The 19228-nt window shown below is 50.9% G+C and overlaps 6 protein-coding genes across 6 annotated transcripts; 3 read left to right on the top strand and 3 right to left on the bottom strand.

Moving 5' to 3' along the window:
* Positions 1-2614: 2614 nt before the first annotated feature.
* Positions 2615-6030, bottom strand: BU25DRAFT_370185 (GPI ethanolamine phosphate transferase 1). Its single transcript, XM_033703944.1, has 6 exons — positions 5795-6030; positions 4157-5745; positions 3920-4107; positions 3727-3868; positions 3566-3674; positions 2615-3518 (listed from the first exon to the last, which is right to left on the bottom strand). The coding sequence occupies exons 1-6, from the start codon at positions 5961-5963 to the stop codon at positions 2713-2715; spliced, it is 3003 nt and encodes a 1000-aa protein (XP_033560579.1). The 5' UTR covers positions 5964-6030; the 3' UTR covers positions 2615-2712.
* A 237-nt stretch (positions 6031-6267) lies between these two features.
* On the bottom strand, positions 6268-8221 carry BU25DRAFT_440748 (rab GTPase activator). Its single transcript, XM_033709198.1, has 7 exons — positions 8080-8221; positions 8002-8026; positions 7894-7953; positions 7473-7840; positions 6865-7416; positions 6557-6814; positions 6268-6504 (listed from the first exon to the last, which is right to left on the bottom strand). Exons 1-7 carry the CDS (start codon positions 8123-8125, stop codon positions 6416-6418), a joined length of 1398 nt encoding a protein of 465 aa, XP_033560578.1. The 5' UTR covers positions 8126-8221; the 3' UTR covers positions 6268-6415.
* A 94-nt stretch (positions 8222-8315) lies between these two features.
* BU25DRAFT_370179 (50S ribosomal protein-like protein L4) lies at positions 8316-9491 on the bottom strand (the record flags this gene model as incomplete). Its single annotated transcript, XM_033703943.1, has 2 exons — positions 8316-8784; positions 8838-9491. 2 exons carry the CDS (start codon positions 9489-9491, stop codon positions 8680-8682), a joined length of 759 nt encoding a protein of 252 aa, XP_033560577.1. The 3' UTR covers positions 8316-8679.
* Positions 9492-9728: 237 nt separating this feature from the next.
* BU25DRAFT_395107 (uncharacterized protein) lies at positions 9729-10637 on the top strand (the record flags this gene model as incomplete). Its single annotated transcript, XM_033704772.1, has 2 exons — positions 9729-9852; positions 9906-10637. The coding sequence occupies exon 2, from the start codon at positions 10185-10187 to the stop codon at positions 10635-10637; it is 453 nt and encodes a 150-aa protein (XP_033560576.1). The 5' UTR covers positions 9729-9852; positions 9906-10184.
* A 3473-nt stretch (positions 10638-14110) lies between these two features.
* On the top strand, positions 14111-15368 carry BU25DRAFT_343968 (uncharacterized protein; the record flags this gene model as incomplete). The annotated part of the gene is made up of 4 exons (XM_033702980.1): positions 14111-14190; positions 14243-14309; positions 14356-14439; positions 14496-15368. The coding sequence occupies 4 exons, from the start codon at positions 14111-14113 to the stop codon at positions 15366-15368; spliced, it is 1104 nt and encodes a 367-aa protein (XP_033560575.1).
* Positions 15369-16106: 738 nt separating this feature from the next.
* On the top strand, positions 16107-17026 carry BU25DRAFT_343709 (uncharacterized protein; the record flags this gene model as incomplete). The annotated part of the gene is made up of 2 exons (XM_033702970.1): positions 16107-16367; positions 16448-17026. The coding sequence occupies 2 exons, from the start codon at positions 16107-16109 to the stop codon at positions 17024-17026; spliced, it is 840 nt and encodes a 279-aa protein (XP_033560574.1).
* Between the last annotated feature and the right edge of the window lie 2202 nt (positions 17027-19228).

The following is a 19228-nucleotide window of genomic DNA, read 5'->3' as shown; positions in this document are numbered from 1 at the left end:
CAGATTCCTGGTTCTGACTCCAGTGGAAGAAATGCAATGCAAGAGGCGACCCTCCTGCGAGACGTCGAGGCCACCGTCGACCAGAACCAACTCTCGGCCCTTCTCGTCGGGGCTCTAGTTCTGATGAATCACGCATCACCCCACCTGTCAGATATGAATACGACTCAGACGGTGAACGTGTACACAGACCCAAGAACGAGTTTAGAAACAACTCTAGCCTTAAGGATGCAGGGGATGAAGATGAATCCCCGCCTCCACGAAGGTTCAGCCGAAGAATCATGAACTTTTTGCATGGTGTCGGAGAGCATCTACAAGGTTCTCGCCAGCCAACAACATCAACCTTAGTGCCTTTTCAAAAGCACTCAATGTCTTGAGCAGAACATTATGTGGTGTTCCTTCGGCTTTTAGTATCTCTTCAGAATACGAAGGACTGGTCGTCCGCGTTTGACAAACCGCAGACGCGCTTGGATTATAGAAGTGGACGTGCAATGCTTTCATAAATTAAATGGCCAGCGGAGAGCAGAAAAACATCGTGTTGAGAGGCGATTTCGACCAACTTACATCATGTTGACTTTCATGTGAGTTTGGAGCAGAGAAAAGACAGAGAAACCCTATGTTAGCAGTCATCAGATTTGAGATAGGGAAAGAAGTGTAGATGGGGACGTTTTAAGAAGAATTAGGATGGAGATATATATGCGTTCAGCTCAGTAATAGCTCTAGAACATGAGGTATTCGCAGTTGTACTTTTGGCGCTTAATCGGAGGCCACTGCATCATAACATGTTCCCCACAGCGACTCATCTTGAAGCCATACTTGGACAGAAGCAAGAATGCCCCGGTTCGACTGTCATTCTGGTCAGAGACAGAAGATACTTTAGTGAATCAAGTAGAAGGAGCAGGACAGACATGGCGAGTTAAGCCATTCTCTTTCGATAGAGATTCTGACGCTAGAGTGTTGGAAAGAAGGCATACCCGAAAAGCTAGATGCATATTCACATTCGACAGCCGCACCAGAACATGTTCTCCTTGTCGTTCTTTTCTGGAGTTCAGCGGAAGGAGCGGCGCAGGAACATTCATACCACAGTATGTCTTACATTCGGTATGAGGAGACATTCATGATATTGACTTTGATCTTGGAAGGTGGCAGGCATGACATGCCACTTCTTGAGTAGCTCTTCGGGGAAAGGGCAGACACAACAGACATATGACAAAGCGGTTGCACTTTTAGTGCTCAGAAAAGAAAGCATGTTGCTAAAAGAGAAATAGGGAGCGAGGCTGAAGTGCGCTTATATACGTGCGCTCAGGAGGCGGTAAGCCAGTATTAGCGGTCAAATGATGGGTCAGGAGGAAACACAGTACAGAGGACGAAGATACGTTCTTTCTGCTGCGTGAGATGACAACAGTATCGCAAAAGTAACTGAAAGAGTTATGCTCTGAGCGACTTATGCAGGAAGGTGAGTGTATGTAATGTCTGACATTTCTTGGTGAAAACCGCCTTCCTGAGTGAAGATTTGGGCAGGAGCGGACACTCATGCACCATGATGCTTTCAATTTCAGCTAGGGCACAATTGCCACCTCGGTCTTTCAGCAAGAACAGCAGATCACACATGGACGGGTGGGATTTGGCATTTTGGTGTGCTCAAGAAAGGTGCAAGGTGATGAAGATGTATGCTCGGAAACGACTATCCCCAGGTTCAACGTGGATTTCTGTTTCCTGTTGTTGCTTTTGCAGTAAGCTCTGTCCGAAGAGCTCAGACCATGAAAGCTACAAATATCGATTTGGAGACATGACAGAACAAGACCAGGACTTCATTCACACATAGCTTCTGCGTGAACATTTTGATAGAGCAGACAGAAATGAGATCATACCCAGGACAAAACAAGGATTTTTGTCAAAGAGCAGAACAGATACAGACATGGATTCCTCAGCCCTCAACTTTCGAAACTTGTCGAGGACGGAAAGCGAGGAAGTCATAGTCTGAAATAAAATTATTTTGAGGAACAAGCAGAGCAGAGCAGACATTTTTTGAGCGAGACAGGATTTTTCTGGATAGATAGGAAGCCTTGTAGGGATGAAGAAAATAATAGGATAACGCCACGCTTTATGTATGCGGTCAAGACCTAAGCCACTGGCAGAACTAGGTGGAAATGTATGTGATTCCGTTCATTTGCTCACGCTAGAATTTTGGGGTACCAATGCACGTTTGAGACCCAAGGGCTGCACAAAGCATACATAGGCCGCATACGAATGTATTTTGGTATTCAACAGGAGGAAACAGCACCAGAGCATATCCCTACAAGAAAATTGTTTCTGAAGGACACTCGGCAGGACCGGCCATATACCGGGAATGCATCTGTGTCGATTCGGACAGACAGCAGGCAGAACATGAGTCGTTTGCCGCACCATTTCAAGTGGAAGGAGCAGATAGAGCAAACATGATGATTCCCTCGTGCCATTTTGATTTTGAAAAAAGAAAGGGTAATGGCGGTGGAAAGGAAAAGAGCAAGGCCGCAACGGGCTTTTATATGCATGCCTCGTGGTGAAGAGTAGCTGCAGGATGCATGTGACGACTTCGGTTTGCCAATCGAAGCGATGCACATGAGGTATTATTATTCCGTCTTACTTTTGGTTTTTATTGAGTCTAATCAAACATGCTACTCTAAATAGCGCATCGCTACCGAGTCTAGAAGACTTCTTCTGGCGTCTTCCGCTCTACTTCGCCTTCCCATTCTTCCCCGCATATACGTTACCATCCCCGTTCGCCTCAATGCTCCTCCTCTCCTCAAACTTAACACCCTTAATGGTCCACTCACTGTAGATCTCCAACCCCGCCACAAAGACACCCAACAAACTCGCAATAACAAAATGGCTAATCGTAGTCCCAATATCCAACCAGCTCCCCTCATCCTTCACCATGAAGAAGAAGCTGAGCGTCATGACATCGCTCACCGCCATAACCACCATGAATAGCGCTGAGGGCGCAACGCCCAGGCGGCGATTGAGCAGGCCGAAGTTTGCAGATAGTGCGGCGAAGGGCACCATGAGCTTGAGCACGAGCAGCGCGCCTTGGCTGAAGGGATCAAAGACGGGAATCAGGCGGTACACGGCGTCGAGAGAGAAGGAGGATACGGAGGCAATGTTTGAGGCGCTGAAGAAGGCGGATTGGATGAAGAAGAAAAAGAACAGGGCGATGCGGGCGTCGGCTAGTGTGAGGGAGCGATATTCGTTCGTTCGCGTGGGGAGCGGAGGGTGGTCTTTGGCTGCGGCGACAGCAGGCTCGACGGACTCGCGAGGTTGTGGGACGGCCTTAGGTATGCTGGTTGTATGCAGATACACTTGGTGCTCGAGACGCATCCAGCTGAAGAGACAGAGGCAGAAGGCGAAGTAGAAGATGCCTTCAAAGGAGATGCTGAGAATGACAAAGGTCGGGGCGAATTGCAGGAACATCACTACGAGTCGATGGATGTAGTGGTTGTTTGGGTACAAGCCATGTAGATTCGGTAGGAACAGCGAGCCCACTGGAGCGTGTTAGCAATTGTTCGACAAGTGCAAGCGTACAATTTACCTAGCGTCGCCCATCCTACCACTAGGACACCAAGGGGCAGACCCTGCCGGGCTTGGACATAGTAGATGCTGCTCTTAGTAACGATCATGGACAGAAGCACAAAACCCAGCTGGGGGGGGGGAAATTAGCGAAGCTCGCGAAGCTGCAAGCACGTGTCTTACCTGAATGCTCAATATCAGCCGTGACTTGAGGCTCGTCGTCGCGTCAGCAGAATTTGTTCGGGATTTTGCGTTGGCGAGGATCTTCTCCTCGCAAGCGAGGTAGACAGCGCCAACAGCGAACATAAGCCCGCCACCGATCATGCTACAAAGTATTACATCAGCGTAGGCTCCTTTGGGCTAAGAGCAAACATACATCAAACTGACGTTCTCTAACTTATTGGCCGGTAACAGTGTAAAGATACTCATCATCATACAAGAAACGATCCACGTCGCGACCGTTCCCATGTTTCTCTTCACAAAGTCTTGACCGTAGAATGTAGGCCAAGTTGCAGCCAGGAGATAGCAGACTGTGTAGATCTCTCTATGGAAGTAGCTTTGTACCTACTGGCTGTTAACAAAGACTCCCTCCGCGAGTCCGGGGCGAGCTTACCAAAGCCTGCAGCAGGCCTAGAGAGCCGAGTGTTGCCAGTATCAGCTTAGCTTTGTCGGCTGGAGTGTTGACGTGGCTGAAGAGGTCTTTGCTTCCTTTAATGAGTGATGATCTTCGTGCGTAGACCTCTTCCCAGAAGAGCACAGGAAAGAAGCCGTAAGCGTAGTACCACAGAGGCGATCGCTGCTTCAACAGGACCGAATACAGTACAACCAAAACCGACGAGAAGACTGCAACGCTCTGTGTCGTTCTTTGTGCTTCCGAATCCTCGTTGAGAACGTGGAGATCCACGACTGTGGTGATCGCGAAAGCGATCCAGCCAAGGTAGCCGAGTGTGATCAACGCACGAAGGAAGAGCCAGTCGTAAGTTTGCAGATACCGCAGGCCATCAAGGCCAAGGTCGATGAGATCGTACGTCTGGTTGACAGCCTCTTCGAGCTTACCAGCGTTGATGGCTTTTTGTATTTCCGAAACCTGGTGCTCAACAGAGTGTTGTTCGTCGCCGAGTCCAGGGAAAGCCTTGTAGTATAGCGCATGCGCGCGCTTGGTCTCCTCCTTGACGCGGTACATTTCCAGTATCTGTTTCGCATTGACCAAGAGTGCTTCCGCCTTCGCCTTGTCGTCTTTATCGAGGTAGGTAAGCGGCAGCACACCGACCGAATTCGTAGGGAAGTCGAGTCCCACAAGATAGGCCATAAGCGCAGCGACATCTGCCTGGTCCACATCATTTCGCTGAATGTGATCAAGGTTCCAGTCGTGAGAGAAGCCATCTTCGTGGCCCTCTGCCTTTGTGCCTGCGGTCTTGATTGGTTTCGCAACACCAGCTCCCCATGCGATCAAAGGTGTACGCGTGTTATCTGGGTTTCCGTCTCCGTGACTGCCCCAGTCGCTCATGCCGTGATCCGCAGTGAACACAAATGCCGTCTGGTCGTCATTGTAGAAATCCTCGATCAACTGAGTAATCTCCTTAACACCACGATCCACGATCTGGATGTTGTGCAGGTACTGCCACGAGTATGGTCGATGCGCATGTCCCGCAGTGTCCAATCCCAGCAGGTGCAGGAAGAACACATTCTTGTCCTTTCGCAGCTCAACGTTCAGCGTCGCATTCGTCTTCGCAGCCTCGAACAGCCCTTTCACGCGCTCAAAGACCCACTCGTCCAGTATCCAAGCATCTTTGGAGAAGTCCTCGAAATCATGCCCATAGCAGTACGCATCAACCCTCCCAGGCACTGCGCCGGTCTCGAACATAGGCAGAATATCTGGGCTGCCCCAGCTCCACGTATGACGGCTGCGATTGAACACGCTGTCGAAGTTCACGGGATTGAGCTTCCATCCTGTGGCCACGGCGGATACATCTTCGTACAGTCCTGCGATGAGCGCAACATGACCTGGGCGCGATTCGGTAGGTACACGAGTATGGGAGACACCGAATGTGCCGCTTTCGAGTACTTTGGAGCGTAGGAAAGGCGCGAGAGGGCGAGGGGTCTTTGCGTAGTCTGCAAGCAGCTGCGGTGTGTCTGGCGTGGTCGCATTGGGGTCAGGGTTCGGGAAGGACTGAAAGGTCTTGTCTGCGCGGAGACCGTCGCCTGCAATGGATGTTAAAAGTTGCAACGTTTCCGTGCCGTAGCCGCATACCAACGAATAGTACTAGACGCTTCGCGGGAGCTTCTTGAGTCTCCACACAGTGCTCACTCATGCCATGAACGATGGGGCTCACAAAGTAAATCGAGAAAATGCTGTAAATGTAGACAAGGTGGAACGCCACAGCCACGATGAGGAGGCGATACCGCCCGAACTGCGCCATGATAAGGACTGTGGAGGAGGTGGAGGAGCAGCAGGAGGAGGAGCAAGGCTCTCCGGAGAGAGTCCTGTGTGTTGACGCGACGTAGTACCCCAATGGCTAAACGCTCGCGTCGCAAGCCATAAAGGTGTTATTGCCAAGACCTCCCGCCAATGACGACCACTTTGACTTTCTGCTCCTTTCGAGTTGCTGTACGGAACTGTGTATGCGTACTGGAAGGCGCAATCTTCGAATTGTATGTCAGATTAAGGACAGTATGCAACTAGTGAGAAGGATGTGCATGTTGTGGTGATGCATAGGGGTTGAAGCTCGAGCGACCACCGCCCAAAACGGAAACTTCCTTCTCCGCAAAATGGTCAGGCCTCCACTCAAAGATCGGAGCAAGTGCTTGTAATAATTTGGTATTTCAAAACGACCGCTTGCTATTCATTCATTCTGCCACAGTCCACGTTCATCTATGCCTCAACGTTGAACTGTCCATCCCTCAGGCCCTCAACAACAAGCTCATGGCCCTCTGCGCGCTGGTAAATGTCCTTGATGTCGTCTGCGAGATGTTAGTGAAACACGGTCAGATCTCTGACAGGAGTTGAACTGACCTGTTGTGGTCTCGAAGTGGCTTGTGGCATCGTAGCTCTTCGACAGGAAAATGTTGTCGTTGTTGCCGCTCTCCAGAGGCTCGTAAAGCGGGATGGGCTGGCCCATGAACTGCTCTTCGATCTTGCCGAGACGGTCAAGACCAGGCTGAAGCTCGAGGTGGTGGTTGGCGTCGGTCTCAGCAATGGTTGAGACAATGGCAATGTAGTAGCCCTTGGGGCAGACGTTGTGAGCGGACGAGACAACGGCGATGTAGATATCTGCAGAATGTATCAGTACCGGGCACGCGGCTTGACCTAAGCTAACTTACCGTTCTTGCGGCCAACCTGCGATTGAGGAATGATCAGTTGCAGAGAGTCGGAGTTGTCGGTGTTGGGAATAGGGTGGTTGAGAATGCAAATGGCCTTCAGCAGGTGTCCAGTGACACGCACCTTGCCGGGGAAGTAGGAGGGGTCTGCAAGAATCTTCTTCGCCTTGGTCTCGAACTTCATGCCGGGGCCCGCATCGTCCTTCTCCTTCATGGTAGCCTTGATGCCAACAACCTTGCTGCCGTCGTAGAGGAACTCGTCAACATCGGTGTTGAGCATGTATGTACCGCCGTAGATAGCCGAGAGACGAGCAAAGCCCTGGGGAAGCTCTCCCAAACCGTACAGAGGGTAGATGTACGGAGACTTGCCGTATCGTGCCATGGAGTTGACGTAGAGACGGATGCGCTCGATCGCCTCGTTCGCGGTACCCTTTGTGTTGATGTAGTCATCGGTCTGGTAGAGAGCCATGGAGTGACCGATGAAGTCACGGGTGGTGGCCTCCAGTCCGAACTTGTCGTAGACCTCCTTCATGGTGCAGTTCTTTACATCGAGACCTGATTGCAACGTTTAGCAAATTTTCACAGCTCCAAAATGCCTTATGACAACTCACCCTTGTGTGTCGCGGCGTCGTCTGCCTTGTATGCGCCAACCCACTCGAGGAAGTTACGAGCCCTGCGCTTCTCGAAAAGACCCATCAACGGCGAGCGGAGGGCCTCGCCAGCATCTGAAGGGACCTTAGCAACGGTGGCCTTGCTGCTATTGCCCTGCTGGACGTAGCTGCCAGCAATCTGCTTGAACTCGAGGTACTTTGTGACGTCGGTGGAGACGAGGATGTTGGTGAGTTCGCCGTTGGCCATCAGGAGCTTGGGGACGAGGTCGATGTTCCAGTCGTTGACGCGGCCGTACTTCTTCCATGGCTCGCCGGTGGTCTGGCCGTACTTCTTGAAGAGGGCCTCGATGTTGAGAGAAGCAGCCTCGCTGTAGCACATTAGTTATCATATACGACAATGGTAGCTGTCGATAATGCTCACCCTCCATAGTGGTCATTGCGATCAATGTGGAGGACCTTCTTGCCCTTCACACTAAGGACACTGGAAGCTGGTCAGCGCGTGCATCGCCAAAGCGAGCATATGTGTTACCCTGAAAGGACGCATTCTGTGAGACCTGCGGAGTGTTAGCTCTCTACAGCGGGTCTGGCGGGGTAGAAGGAAACCCACCTGTTCCCAGGACCACAACGTCGTACTCGGGCGCGATCTCATCCATGTTTGCTGTATGTAGTGAAGACTAGTATGTGTGTTTGTGTGTGTTGTCTGCTTGGGCGTGGGAAAGCAGAGGTGGATGGCGGTGAGCGGGCATTCGATGTGGGGTTGGAGCTGCCTTGACTCGCGTTATGCAAGTGGCGTTGAGGCTCGTTCATGCAGCATCTCCAAAACATAGCTGGCACAAGACAATTATCCACAACTTGGTCTGCATTTATGCCAGAGCACAGACTTCTTCATCAAAACTATGTGCTCGCCCTGCCAGATGTTTTACAAATGCTTTATGCCCTCTGACGGACACTCCTCGAGTCCTCGTATCAACCAATCCCCTGATCCAGTCCCAGTATTGTACACTGTCTAATACATCGATATACTAACACCATGGCATGGATAGATACACCATGACACATTCCCCTTGATGATTGCGCGCGCCACGTATGCATAGTCTTGTGCTTCTTAGATGCAAAAATTCTCCTGCTCGACCGTGCTGTGTCTGATGCTATCTGGTAGCACTCATCCATATCTGCACGGCCAGACTGTCCCGAGTTCATGTTTGCTCTAAGCTGCTCTCAGGTTCAGTTTCTCGTTCGGCTGACTTGTGTTGTCCTTCGCAACGTCGGCGGCGGGTGTTTCCTCTTCGAACGCCTCTGGTTCTAATGGATCCTGTGATATTATGTCAGCCAAGGTTCTTTCCTAACGTATTTAGTGGTACATACGTAAGGCAACTGAGTGTACTGCGGCCCATCTGTCCTGCTAAGATCGATAGATGGATCCTGGCTTGCAAGTGCGAGCGCCTCTTGGTACGCTTGCGTTCTCTCGGCCAGTGTGTCCACAATAGCCTTCATAGTCTTCTGCACGACTTCATCTCTTGCCTTGCCCTCGTAATCGCCGTATATGGCCTTTAAACGGGCGCGCTCCAGCTTTTCGGTCGCGAGACGGTTGCGCTCCTTCACGCAGACCCACCAGAGCTGATGTAATGAGTCCCAGTCTTTGCTGCGAAGCTCTCCCATTGTCCATTCTCGGCCATGCTGCATAAGCTCTGAGGGGGTGGAAAGCAAGTTCTGGTCCTTGAAGAAATCCCAGAGACCGTGGTCTTGTGTCCCTGTTGGCTTCTCCTCAATCTTCACGGGTGTCGGCAATTGCTGATTCGCGAAATCCTTCTGCCTAACGGAAAGCGTCTGTCTTGGGCGGAGACCAGTTTGTCTGACAGCTGATACACCGCGGTTGCTGTTGTTGTCTTTCTTCTGCAGTATTGGCGATGTCGAGAATCGCGCGCATCGTATCGACGGGACGAGAAACGAGAGGATGGCATCAGATTGTGACGATGCCAGGCTTGGCCGCAGCATGCGGGATGTGGATGTGGACGCCATTGCGAGCGTTGGTTGCTGCGGACGCAAAAGGGCGGCTGTGCATCGAAAGTTGCGCTGCGGGTAGCGCTTTCCACAAGTGCGGTCTGTGCACTGATCTCACCTGCATCCACCGTTCAAGCACGCTAGAGCACTCCGCCCTTCCTTAAAGGCCTGAGGCGCCCGCTCACTCTTACACTCCTCAACCCAAAACCCGCCCTCTTCAGGTCGACACCGAGAGGGCTTTTCCTCCGTTTCAATTTCCTTTGACGAGTTCCTAGATTTCACCAGCGGGTATCAGGACCCGCTCTTTGACATTTCGCAATGCAGTATACCTCAGCAAACATGCAGTTCTTCCCAAGCCTACGCGTCGTCGCTTTCTTCTGTAAGTGCTATAACCATGCACCTTTTGTGTGAACGAAGACTGACTCCGTACAGCACCGCGACAACTGGGAAAATCTACCAAGCCACCATGGACAGCCACCTATTAGTTGGGACGAGAACTTAAGCTTTACCACTGCCGATTCTAGCAGTGCACTTCTTGATACCTCACTTCCCTTGGCTTCCACTTCCTCGTTCTCCACTTTGACTACTACCGACGACACTATCTACGACGCTACGAACTGGAACTCTCTTTCTCTAACTTCTGCTGGCACTGAGCAGTTTTCTGGCAATGCTCTTCAACAGGGCCTCATTTCTGGAGATAGTCTACTTGTCATGACCACCGAAGAGCAAATCAAACTCCTAACTATGGCACCTGCTACACAAACATCATTCGGCACGAGCATGTCTACCCCGATGGAGCCCAGTAAGAAGCCTATCACCGCGCGCTGTCAATTCATACTTACGAAAGCAGATCGTTCTCAGTCCGGTTCCTCATCGACAAGTCTCCACAACCGGAACTCTTACTCACCAGAACAATCTCCGCACACTAGATTGTCAACTTCAACTAAGAGCAGTCCTTCGACTGAACCTCCCTCTAAGATCGAGAAGCGTAAAGCCAACACCCTTGCGGCTCGCCGGTACCGGCAAAAGCGCGTTGACCAGATGTCTGGTCTTGAGGCTGAGCTTAAGGAAGTCAAGGCCGAACGTGACGAATGGAAGGTCCGCTGTGCTAAGCTTGAGGGCGAGGTCGAGGCTCTTCGTGCGCTCCTCCGCTCGCAGAAGTAACTTAGTTTTTATCGTCAGCGTTTCTGTCTTTCATGTTTTCATTTGTCGAAAGCTGGTAAATGCCTCTTTTCAGACGATGTCGGAAGATGGTACGATCATTGCACGCCTGTTCGGGGCGGCATCAAATCGGCAAACGTAGGTTATAATCTCTGAGACTGCTTAAGAATGGGATCATGGTACTTACAAGTCACTGTTCACGCTATATTGCATGTTTCCAGTGACGAGCTCACGATGTACCTCTTTAAAACACTACTCATTTCAACATCACAGCATCACATATACTCATACTGAATCACTCCTTCTCATTCTTGGAGCGCTCGAGCTCGTCGTGATCCTGCGTGAGTTGGTGATCAGCATGGCTCACTTGAGTTCACAATGAGTCGATATGAGCGTTTCTCCGTCAGCAACGGCGGAGAGCTTCATTTTACTACGGACAGTACAAGCGTGAGTGCACGGGATTTTTGCTTTGAGGTTCTCAACATTTCAACTTCTTCAGTACACCATTCCAACTGCAGTCACCACTGCCTCTCCAGCGACTGCGCCATTCTCACAAAGTGCCCTTCGATGGCCTGATTCACGGTCCTCTGACGTCGGGTCACAGTCGGCCAATCACAACCCTAGAAAGTGACTCATTCACGGTCATCCTCGCTCACGTCGCTGATCCTTGCTAGCGCGGCGCCGCCGAGCCGTGAACCGTTCTCTCATGTTTCGCAAAAAATGGCGGATAAGCCCGGGCCACCCACGAAAATCAACAATGCAAAGTCAGGCCTCAACATCAAGTAAACAGCTTAATTACAGCACAACCACATACCAATTTATTCTAAAATCGAGTTGCCTTGCCCTTGACGACATCCCAGCATTCGATTAGGCGCCCAGGATAACCTTTGATACTTTTGTTGATCTTGGGTGGCTCTAGACCTGCTCACACCTTGTAGAAGCGAGCCATCCCTCACTTTTGGAGCAGCATGTACGTCTATAAAACTTCTCCTTTAATGGAGAGACCCAAGTCTCCATTATTAAGAGATCAGGGGGCTTTGAGCATCCAAGAATGTAGTTCCAGCCATGCAATTGCATGTAACCAAGCGTCTTTTGTGAGGTGTGAGATGAGTCCCGATCCATGTACAATGTCCACTCTCCTCCACAGCAGAAAAGCTCACTCTGCAAAGCAGGGAGAATCTTTTCAGTGAACACTTTGGACGTCATCTTGCCATTAGAGCAACTTGTTTCATATGACATACACCATGCAAAGTCATATCCCAACACTGTGAACAAGTGGAACTTCTTCTCCTTTTTCTGGTCCTCTGTGTCTTGTTTGTGGTTGCAATCATACTGCACATTCTCTGGCTTATTTCTTTCCCCCTTGCCTTTCCTTCTTTTAAGCTTTCTCTTATGCTGTGGTCCTTTTTCCAGTGTAACTCATCACACCAAAGGACATCCTTCCAGTGTTTACCCCTTGACCGAGCCTGTAGCTGCTTATCACACCATTGAACTTGCTCTTCTTGACGCTCAGGTGGATGATCCTCTTCCTGGGCTGCTATGTGTTCAGTAATAGGAGCCATCTCGTTGACCCTGCACCAGATGGTGATGCGACTGTAGGCCTCCTTCCCATGCTTTGCAACCGCTCCTGCCTCAATCTGGATATCCTGCCAGGTCTCTGCCTTCTTCTCAAATGCACAATGGTCAAGGTAATCAGCAGTAGCGTGAGCTTCAGCACCTGTAAGCTGGCGTGGGGCGCCACTTGAATCAGGCCTGTCAGAGTGGTGGAGTGTTCTTGGCTCTCGGGAGCTGCACACTCTGCAGGCAGTACTTTCAGGGACTCCAAGGACTTCTTTAATACTCTCAAAAGAGCGAGGTATGTGGAGTATGTCGCAGTAGTACTTTACTCCCAGTACAGCAGACCATTGGGGGTTTGGAGGTGCTTCTGGTTCTCCTCGTCGGGACAGTAAATTGGCGGAGGCGTGGAGTCAAAAAATCGCCGGAAAGACTTCTGTATAGCAGTTGACTTATCTGACATTGCGCACACGTTTATTTGGAATGAAAACGTTCAAAATAGGCTTGTAAAGGGGGGATAGATTCCGTACGTCAATGTTGATGATGCTAGGTGGCCGGGCTTATCCGCCATTTTTTGCGAAACATGCCAGCCGTGGAACGAGCACGATGTGTTGATCGCGCAACATCAAATGCACTTCGCTGAACGTTTTGCAGTGGGGATCATGATTGCTCTTGCTTCTTCTGCCGAGGTTTGACCGTTTCTGCGCTTACCTGCAGGTGGGCAGCCCTTCCTCTTACAGCAATCCGACTAAATTCTTCTCAGTCGTCGTTGCTGCTTCTACATCAACACCTTACAGTGCCAACGCGCGGTTGCACTGCTTACCGACACTCACCATTTACTACTGGAATGTTGCAACCAATCTTCGACTATCTCGTTGATTGCTTCTTCCTGACGATTGGAGTATGATACCGCAATTGCTGCAGTATCCAGGGTTATGCACACCAGGACAACGAGGCTAAGTGGTCTCAAGGACAGGCTTGTCTTTCACGATCAATGAGCCTTCGTCACTGACCTTCTCCGTTTCGACGACCTTCAGGATCACGCTCCTTCACACGGCACCCCGTCAATGGGAATCGAGACTGCTGTCCCCTCGAATCCTGCCTGTCACTTGAGCACATCTCGACGCCATCAGGATGCCTTTCCATGCTGCCTTTCGTACATCAGCGCGCTCAGCTGTTCGCCTCCCTAATGTGGTCGTTAGAGGCTGACATGAACAGTATTGATTGGTGATTGAAACTGCCTAGCGGAGACATCAACCGCGTTTCAGCCTAATATCTCAGACGCTCACGTTACTGGAGCGGATACGAATAACGCAATTGATCAACTTACGAAACAGACGTGCAGATACAACACACGAATTGATCATTCGTGGAATGATGCGCGATCCTAATACAATTTTGGCTGCGCACTGTTCAATCTGTTGCTCTTGGGCCGTATCACTTATATGACGCGGTATTATAGGCTTCGAGAACTTGGTCTTTGGACGCCGCGACTTCAAAATACCGGCTACCTGCAGCGGCAGACCTAATCCCCCGCTCCCTACACTTGATGTGGATCTCTACCCGAGCGAGTCCTTGCTTCCAAATTTCATCATCCGCTCCAGTAACCATTCGCATGACGGCAATGTCCTGTTGAGTGCTCGTGTGCCTGCAGCTACATGGGTAGTTGTCACAGACCGTGGTCGATGGCGTGCAGGTACAGAATCTGGGGAAACGCGCCGGCCTGGTGGACACCCGTCAGAAGGATAGGAGGTGATTCTTATTTCTTCTCATTATGGGTATCCCCGCACGTCCTTTTGCTTTCTCGCTTTCCTGTTTGACGGATAATCAGATGTGCTTTTGATGATTGCCATTCACTTCAATTCCGAATACCTGTGCGACCAGCGTCGGCACTCTAGCTACCCCTGAAGATCATTTGCGACATGTATCTGCGACCAGGCTTCATTGTGGTGATTGTGGGTAGTGTATTGACAGGACTGTCGACTCTAGTGGTAACCCTACGGTACGTCCACGTGTACGAAGTACGCCTATCAGATATTGACATCAATGGACAGCTACTACTGTCGGTACTATCTCGTTGGAACTGTAACAGCAACGGATCACCTCATGCTCACTGCCCTGGTAAGGTACTCGGCATCGTGTCCTGCAGCGCTCACTGACAGTCAAGGTGCTTACCTGGGGTAACCTAGTCGTGAACTACTACATGGATGAGACAAGCAGTCATACTCGACCGAGTTACTACCGCATACCGGTACTTGATCCTGCATCTCGAGCATCTTCATTGACTTTGAGCTAACGCCCGAGTAGGAGAAGCGCCCGCTCATGGCAAAGTACGTCAAAGGCATCATGTTAACATGGTGGATGTACCGCATGTCCTATGTCGCCGCACTCTGCTTTGTCAAGCTGAGTATCCTCTACTTCTTCAAGACCATCGCATCGCACCGCACACTACGGCACGTCGTCAACGGTACCATCGTCTTCGTCGGCGTCTACTCCTTTAGCGCCGTTCTCGCTATGGGATTCCAATGCAGAACACCATCGGATGCATGGAATACAGACGCATATTTCGCGCAATTCGATGTCACACCGGACCCCAACGCACCCAAAACGCAATGCTACGACCCTACAATTATGTTCATATTCACGGCAGCTTTGAACCTCTTCAGCGACGTTGTCATCCTCCTAATACCGATCCCGACACTACTAAGTCTCAGCGTACCATTGCGCCAGCGACTCGCACTCGTGGGAATCTTCAGTATCGGCATGCTCGCCATCGTCGCATCCTCAGTCCGCATGCGCGTAATGACGCTCTGGGCTGCCTCGCCCTGGAACTCCGCAATCTACGGCACCGACCTTCTTCTCTGGGGCCAAGTCGAAACGAACAGCGGTATAATATCCGCCTCCGTCCCATTCCTACGTCTGCTGTTCAGGCGCAAAGAGCGCGCTGAGCGCCTCGCGAGTGGAAGGAAGGTGGTGGAGATTGTAAGCCCGAGGGTGGGCAGGAAACCGCAGCTTGAGCCTCTGGAGATGGATACTATTATGTTGTTTCCGGAGAATAAGAGTAGGGAGGGTGAGGAGAAGGAGGGATGGAAGCCGTTTATTACTGTGCCGGCGAGTTTGGGGGAGCGGAGTTCCGGGAGTGTTGGGGGGTTGCCTATGAGTCCTAAGACAATGGCCTGAGGTCTTGAAAACCGACGGATAGAGTCTATGCGATGTACGAATGATGAAGTGATGATTCCACAATACACAACAGTAGTCGTGCGTTCAGCGTTCATACTTGATGAAGGGCCTGATTCCAACACTCATCAGGGTCTCCAATGCAGGTCGGTCAGCCGAAGCTACCCTTTAAGCTTTGTCTCCAGCACGGGATTTCAGACCCCACATTGCAACAGTCGCGACAATTGTGCATCCGATGTCGTGCTGTATGACTGTATATCGCGCGACCGAAGCAACTCCTCCATCAGCGGAATAGAGGTTAAGGTCGGATAAGTAGCCGCTCGATAGCTCGGGTACATCTGCTCCGAAGACCGGCCGCTATCAAACGCCGACACGCGGAAAGTTCAGCGCGTCAGCAATAATGAGCTAGGTAGTGTTGTCGTACGATTGTCTGGACTCTTTTACACTCTCTTTTCTTTGCGGAGAATGTTCATTGAGCTTTGCAGCTCTTCCATGAAACCTTGAGAAATCGGCGCTCTAGTTTGACGTTGTCAATTAATTACCCATCGCGCACAACGAAACGAGCCGTGAACAGCCGCGTGCTTACATGCTACACAGAAAGAGGGAGTTCGTCCGTCACAGGAGGACGCTGCAATGGGGGAAGAGCAGAAGCAAATGAAGAGGTCTCTCGCCATTGGCGATGAACCTGTCGTCTTGAAAGAAGCGCTGCCAAAGCCGTCGGTACCCACGCCCACGACCGCGATGGCGACAGCGAAAGACGCAACCAAAGACGCAGCCACAAAGTGGAACACGAATAAACTCGGCCTGCGCCTCGGCAGCGATGCGCTCGCTGCTGGCGCTGCGGGTGCGCTTGTTGCGCCTATCATTACGATGATAGATAAGGGCATTATCGAGAATGCGAGTGGGCGGAATACCCTAGGCGAGAGCTTGAAGAAGAGCGCGAAGGAGCTGCTATTGAGGCCGCACCGGTTTCTGACCGGGAAACCATTCGTGCTTATCTTCGTACGTCCTGCAATCCCTCCCTTGGCACCACCTGTCGCATAGCACACTACAAGGCTGCCAGCTAACACGAGAGCCCACAGAGTCTTTACTTCGGTACCTACTTCACCGCCAACAGCATCGACACCCTCTCCTCCGCGCGCTCTCACACCCCCTACTCCTCCACCACTGCCGGCACGCCCAAATTCGTGGCAACATCCACCTCCAACCTCGCGCTCTGTCTCTATAAAGACAACCAATTCACCCAGCTTTTCGGCAGCAGCGGGTCCAAACGCCCCGTTCCCCTGCCTACATTCGCACTCTTTACCGTCCGCGACTGCCTCACCATTTTCGCGAGCTTCAACTTGCCGCCGATGTTTGCGCCGCGGATCGAGAAGTATATGGGGGAGGAGGTGAAGAGGTACGTGGGCGCGGCGAGTGTGGCGCAGTTTTTTACGCCGGCCGCGATACAGTTTGTGAGTACGCCGCTGCATTTGCTGGGGCTGGATTTGTATAATAGGCCGGGTGCGCAGATGGGCGGGCCGGGTGGGAGGGTCGGGCAAGTGGTGAAGAACTGGGCAAAGAGCGCGTTTGCGAGGATAGGGCGCATCATTCCCGCGTTTGGTGTGGGAGGTGTTGTCAACACGAAGACGAGACAGGCGTTCATGGGGAGGCTGGAGTAGAGGCCTATGGCATTAGATCCGCGCAAAGACCGAGGCACTGAAGGGAACACAGCGGACTTGTACAGAGAGGGGACGTAAATTCAGACACTCGGCACACATAGACGACATGCGCAACGAGGAGACTATGGTTGTATAAGCGCATTCACGACACGGCGTTTTGGGGTTGAAAAGCATTGCACTCCACTCACGCTGCAGATAGCAGCTGCATGGTTGGTACATAGCATGGCGTTTTGGACATTTCTGTGGTAGATGATGCTACTCTATGCAACATGACGAATCAATTTGTGTGGCAATCAGGGTCTTTGTCGTTCTTGCATTTTATGCTCTGCTACCAGAACTGACTAATTGCTTCTTTGGCATCAGTGTATAATGGTTGCTGAAATGTATAGACCCCCTTGAACTTTGCTCACTACTGCGACAGACTTACGTTGTGTACGAATGAAGGCTTCTAAGTGGCTGTTTCTATCTTGGTTGACAGCATTGACAGTCTGGTACATGTCCTGCAGGGCAACAACGTGGTGAACAGCCAATCACAAGGCTGTCCGCCCTCATGAACCACGGTACGTACCTACTGTACGCATCACTGTACCAGGGTCAGGGAGGTCTGCACATTTTTGCAAGCACCGATAAACGGCCCACTAAGCCTCACTCTGTTTCTCTCAATCATAGTTCCTCCTCTGTTTCGTTATCAAAATGGGACCCCAGTGTGTGTCATGTCTGTCCTGTCCGGCTCTCTTCGGAATTGAGGAGCGAAACCTTGAGGTCCTGCCTGCTGCTTTTTGGAACCAAATTCTGTTTGCCACGGGTGCATGTCTGCTCCTGCCCGATTTCATCCTTCAAACCATGCTGGGGAAGGTCCATGTTCCGCTGCTGTCTCTTTTCGCTGACAACAAATGTTGCTCTAAGATGCTGTCATTTCAGGTCCGAACTTCTTGACTTATCGTAATTTCGAAACTGAACTGGTAGAATCCGAGCCTTTCTTTCCTGCGTCGGTCACATTGCTGACACTCCCAGTCTTCCGTACCACACCCACAATGTGAAGCGTTGATACGTGTCTGTTGCGGTATCAGTCGGCCCTTACGAAACCCGATTACCCTTGCTTAGACTGTCCTGTACTAGCACGTTCCAGGGACAGTATATATCGTCATCTCTACCTAGATAGCAACTCAGCGCAGTATTTCATCCATCCGATAGTCCCATGTTATCGTTTACCATAGCTATCAGTATACCACAGCGGCCCACGCCGCCACAGTATTCGGTGAGTGAGAGAAGCTCACATATAGAACCTGCTAATACTATCACGTGATGGCTATCGGAGAATCCTTCACCCTCGACAGTATGCAAGGCCATGTCTGCTCTGCCCCGTTCTGGCCCTTCCATAAGACCTCAGTATTCGATCGCATGGCGTGGCTGGTTCTGTTGGCCACGAGCTCCAGAAAACATCACTCCCAGCTACATGTTTGCACCCGCTTTTAATTTCACAAAATATTAACGTGGCCTCGGAATATGGCCCGTTTTCTTCTGATAGGTATGATCGTAGTACATCGATCTGGAGGTATAAAACGTTTGTCGGACATCTCACCACATCCTGAAAACCGGTTTTGATGACTTTGACGATCTGGAGTCATTGGGACTTATCCACGTGTATTGCCTGCACTGCCGATGGGTCAAGACTGTTCCAACTACAAAACTACTTTCCCCTCTCGAGAAATGGCGGGAAAGGTACACATACTTCCGGAATTTCTGTCACAAAACACGTCCCCAAGTAAATAGGTTTGCTCAGGCGTTCTGACCGGTTCTACTTGACAGCGCGCTCACGTTCCCGAAGTTGCATTCTGTACGCGACCCAGGGAGCGAATCATCCTGAATCGGCACCAGGAAATATGTACAGACTTCCCAAGATCCAGACTTCTCAGCCTCTCGAGCGTCTGTACTTATACCATCAATATCAGCCATGCTCTCTGGCTTCTTCTTCTTCTTCTCCTACGCTGCATTGGAAAAGTCATCTCCTCGAATTGCGACTAAGACATTAGGTATGTTTGCTCTTCTCCTCCAAACTTGCCCACCGTGCATATCATGAAATGGCTCTTCTGGTATGACAGAAGTCTTTAGAGAATCAGAAATCTTCCCTATGACTCTGCTCACTTCTTTACAACAAAATCAAAGATTTTCTCGACTTATATTGCTGCTCTCTCATAGGCT

Source organism: Macroventuria anomochaeta (genome assembly GCF_010093625.1).
Source record: "Macroventuria anomochaeta strain CBS 525.71 unplaced genomic scaffold BU25scaffold_21, whole genome shotgun sequence".
Taxonomy (NCBI): Eukaryota; Fungi; Ascomycota; class Dothideomycetes; order Pleosporales; family Didymellaceae; genus Macroventuria; species Macroventuria anomochaeta.
Note: the sequence above shows the minus strand (reverse complement) of the source record. Positions and strands in the feature narration are given on the sequence as shown.

What these genes read in the sequence shown, in the direction of transcription:
- BU25DRAFT_370185 (XM_033703944.1), bottom strand. Translation starts at nt 5,963, where the DNA reads ATGGCGCAGTTCGGGCGGTATCGCCTCCTCATCGTGGCTGTGGCGTTC. An exon ending in TTAGAGAACGTCAGTTTGAT is followed by an intron (nt 3,869 to 3,919) that starts GTATGTTTGCTC and finishes AATACTTTGTAG; the next exon opens with CATGATCGGTGGCGGGCTTA. An exon ending in GGCTGATATTGAGCATTCAG is followed by an intron (nt 3,675 to 3,726) that starts GTAAGACACGTG and finishes CCCCCCCCCCAG; the next exon opens with CTGGGTTTTGTGCTTCTGTC.
- BU25DRAFT_440748 (XM_033709198.1), bottom strand. Translation starts at nt 8,125, where the DNA reads ATGGATGAGATCGCGCCCGAGTACGACGTTGTGGTCCTGGGAACAG. An exon ending in ACAGAATGCGTCCTTTCAGG is followed by an intron (nt 7,954 to 8,001) that starts GTAACACATATG and finishes ACCAGCTTCCAG; the next exon opens with TGTCCTTAGTGTGAAGGGCA. An exon ending in GCAGGTTGGCCGCAAGAACG is followed by an intron (nt 6,815 to 6,864) that starts GTAAGTTAGCTT and finishes TACATTCTGCAG; the next exon opens with ATATCTACATCGCCGTTGTC.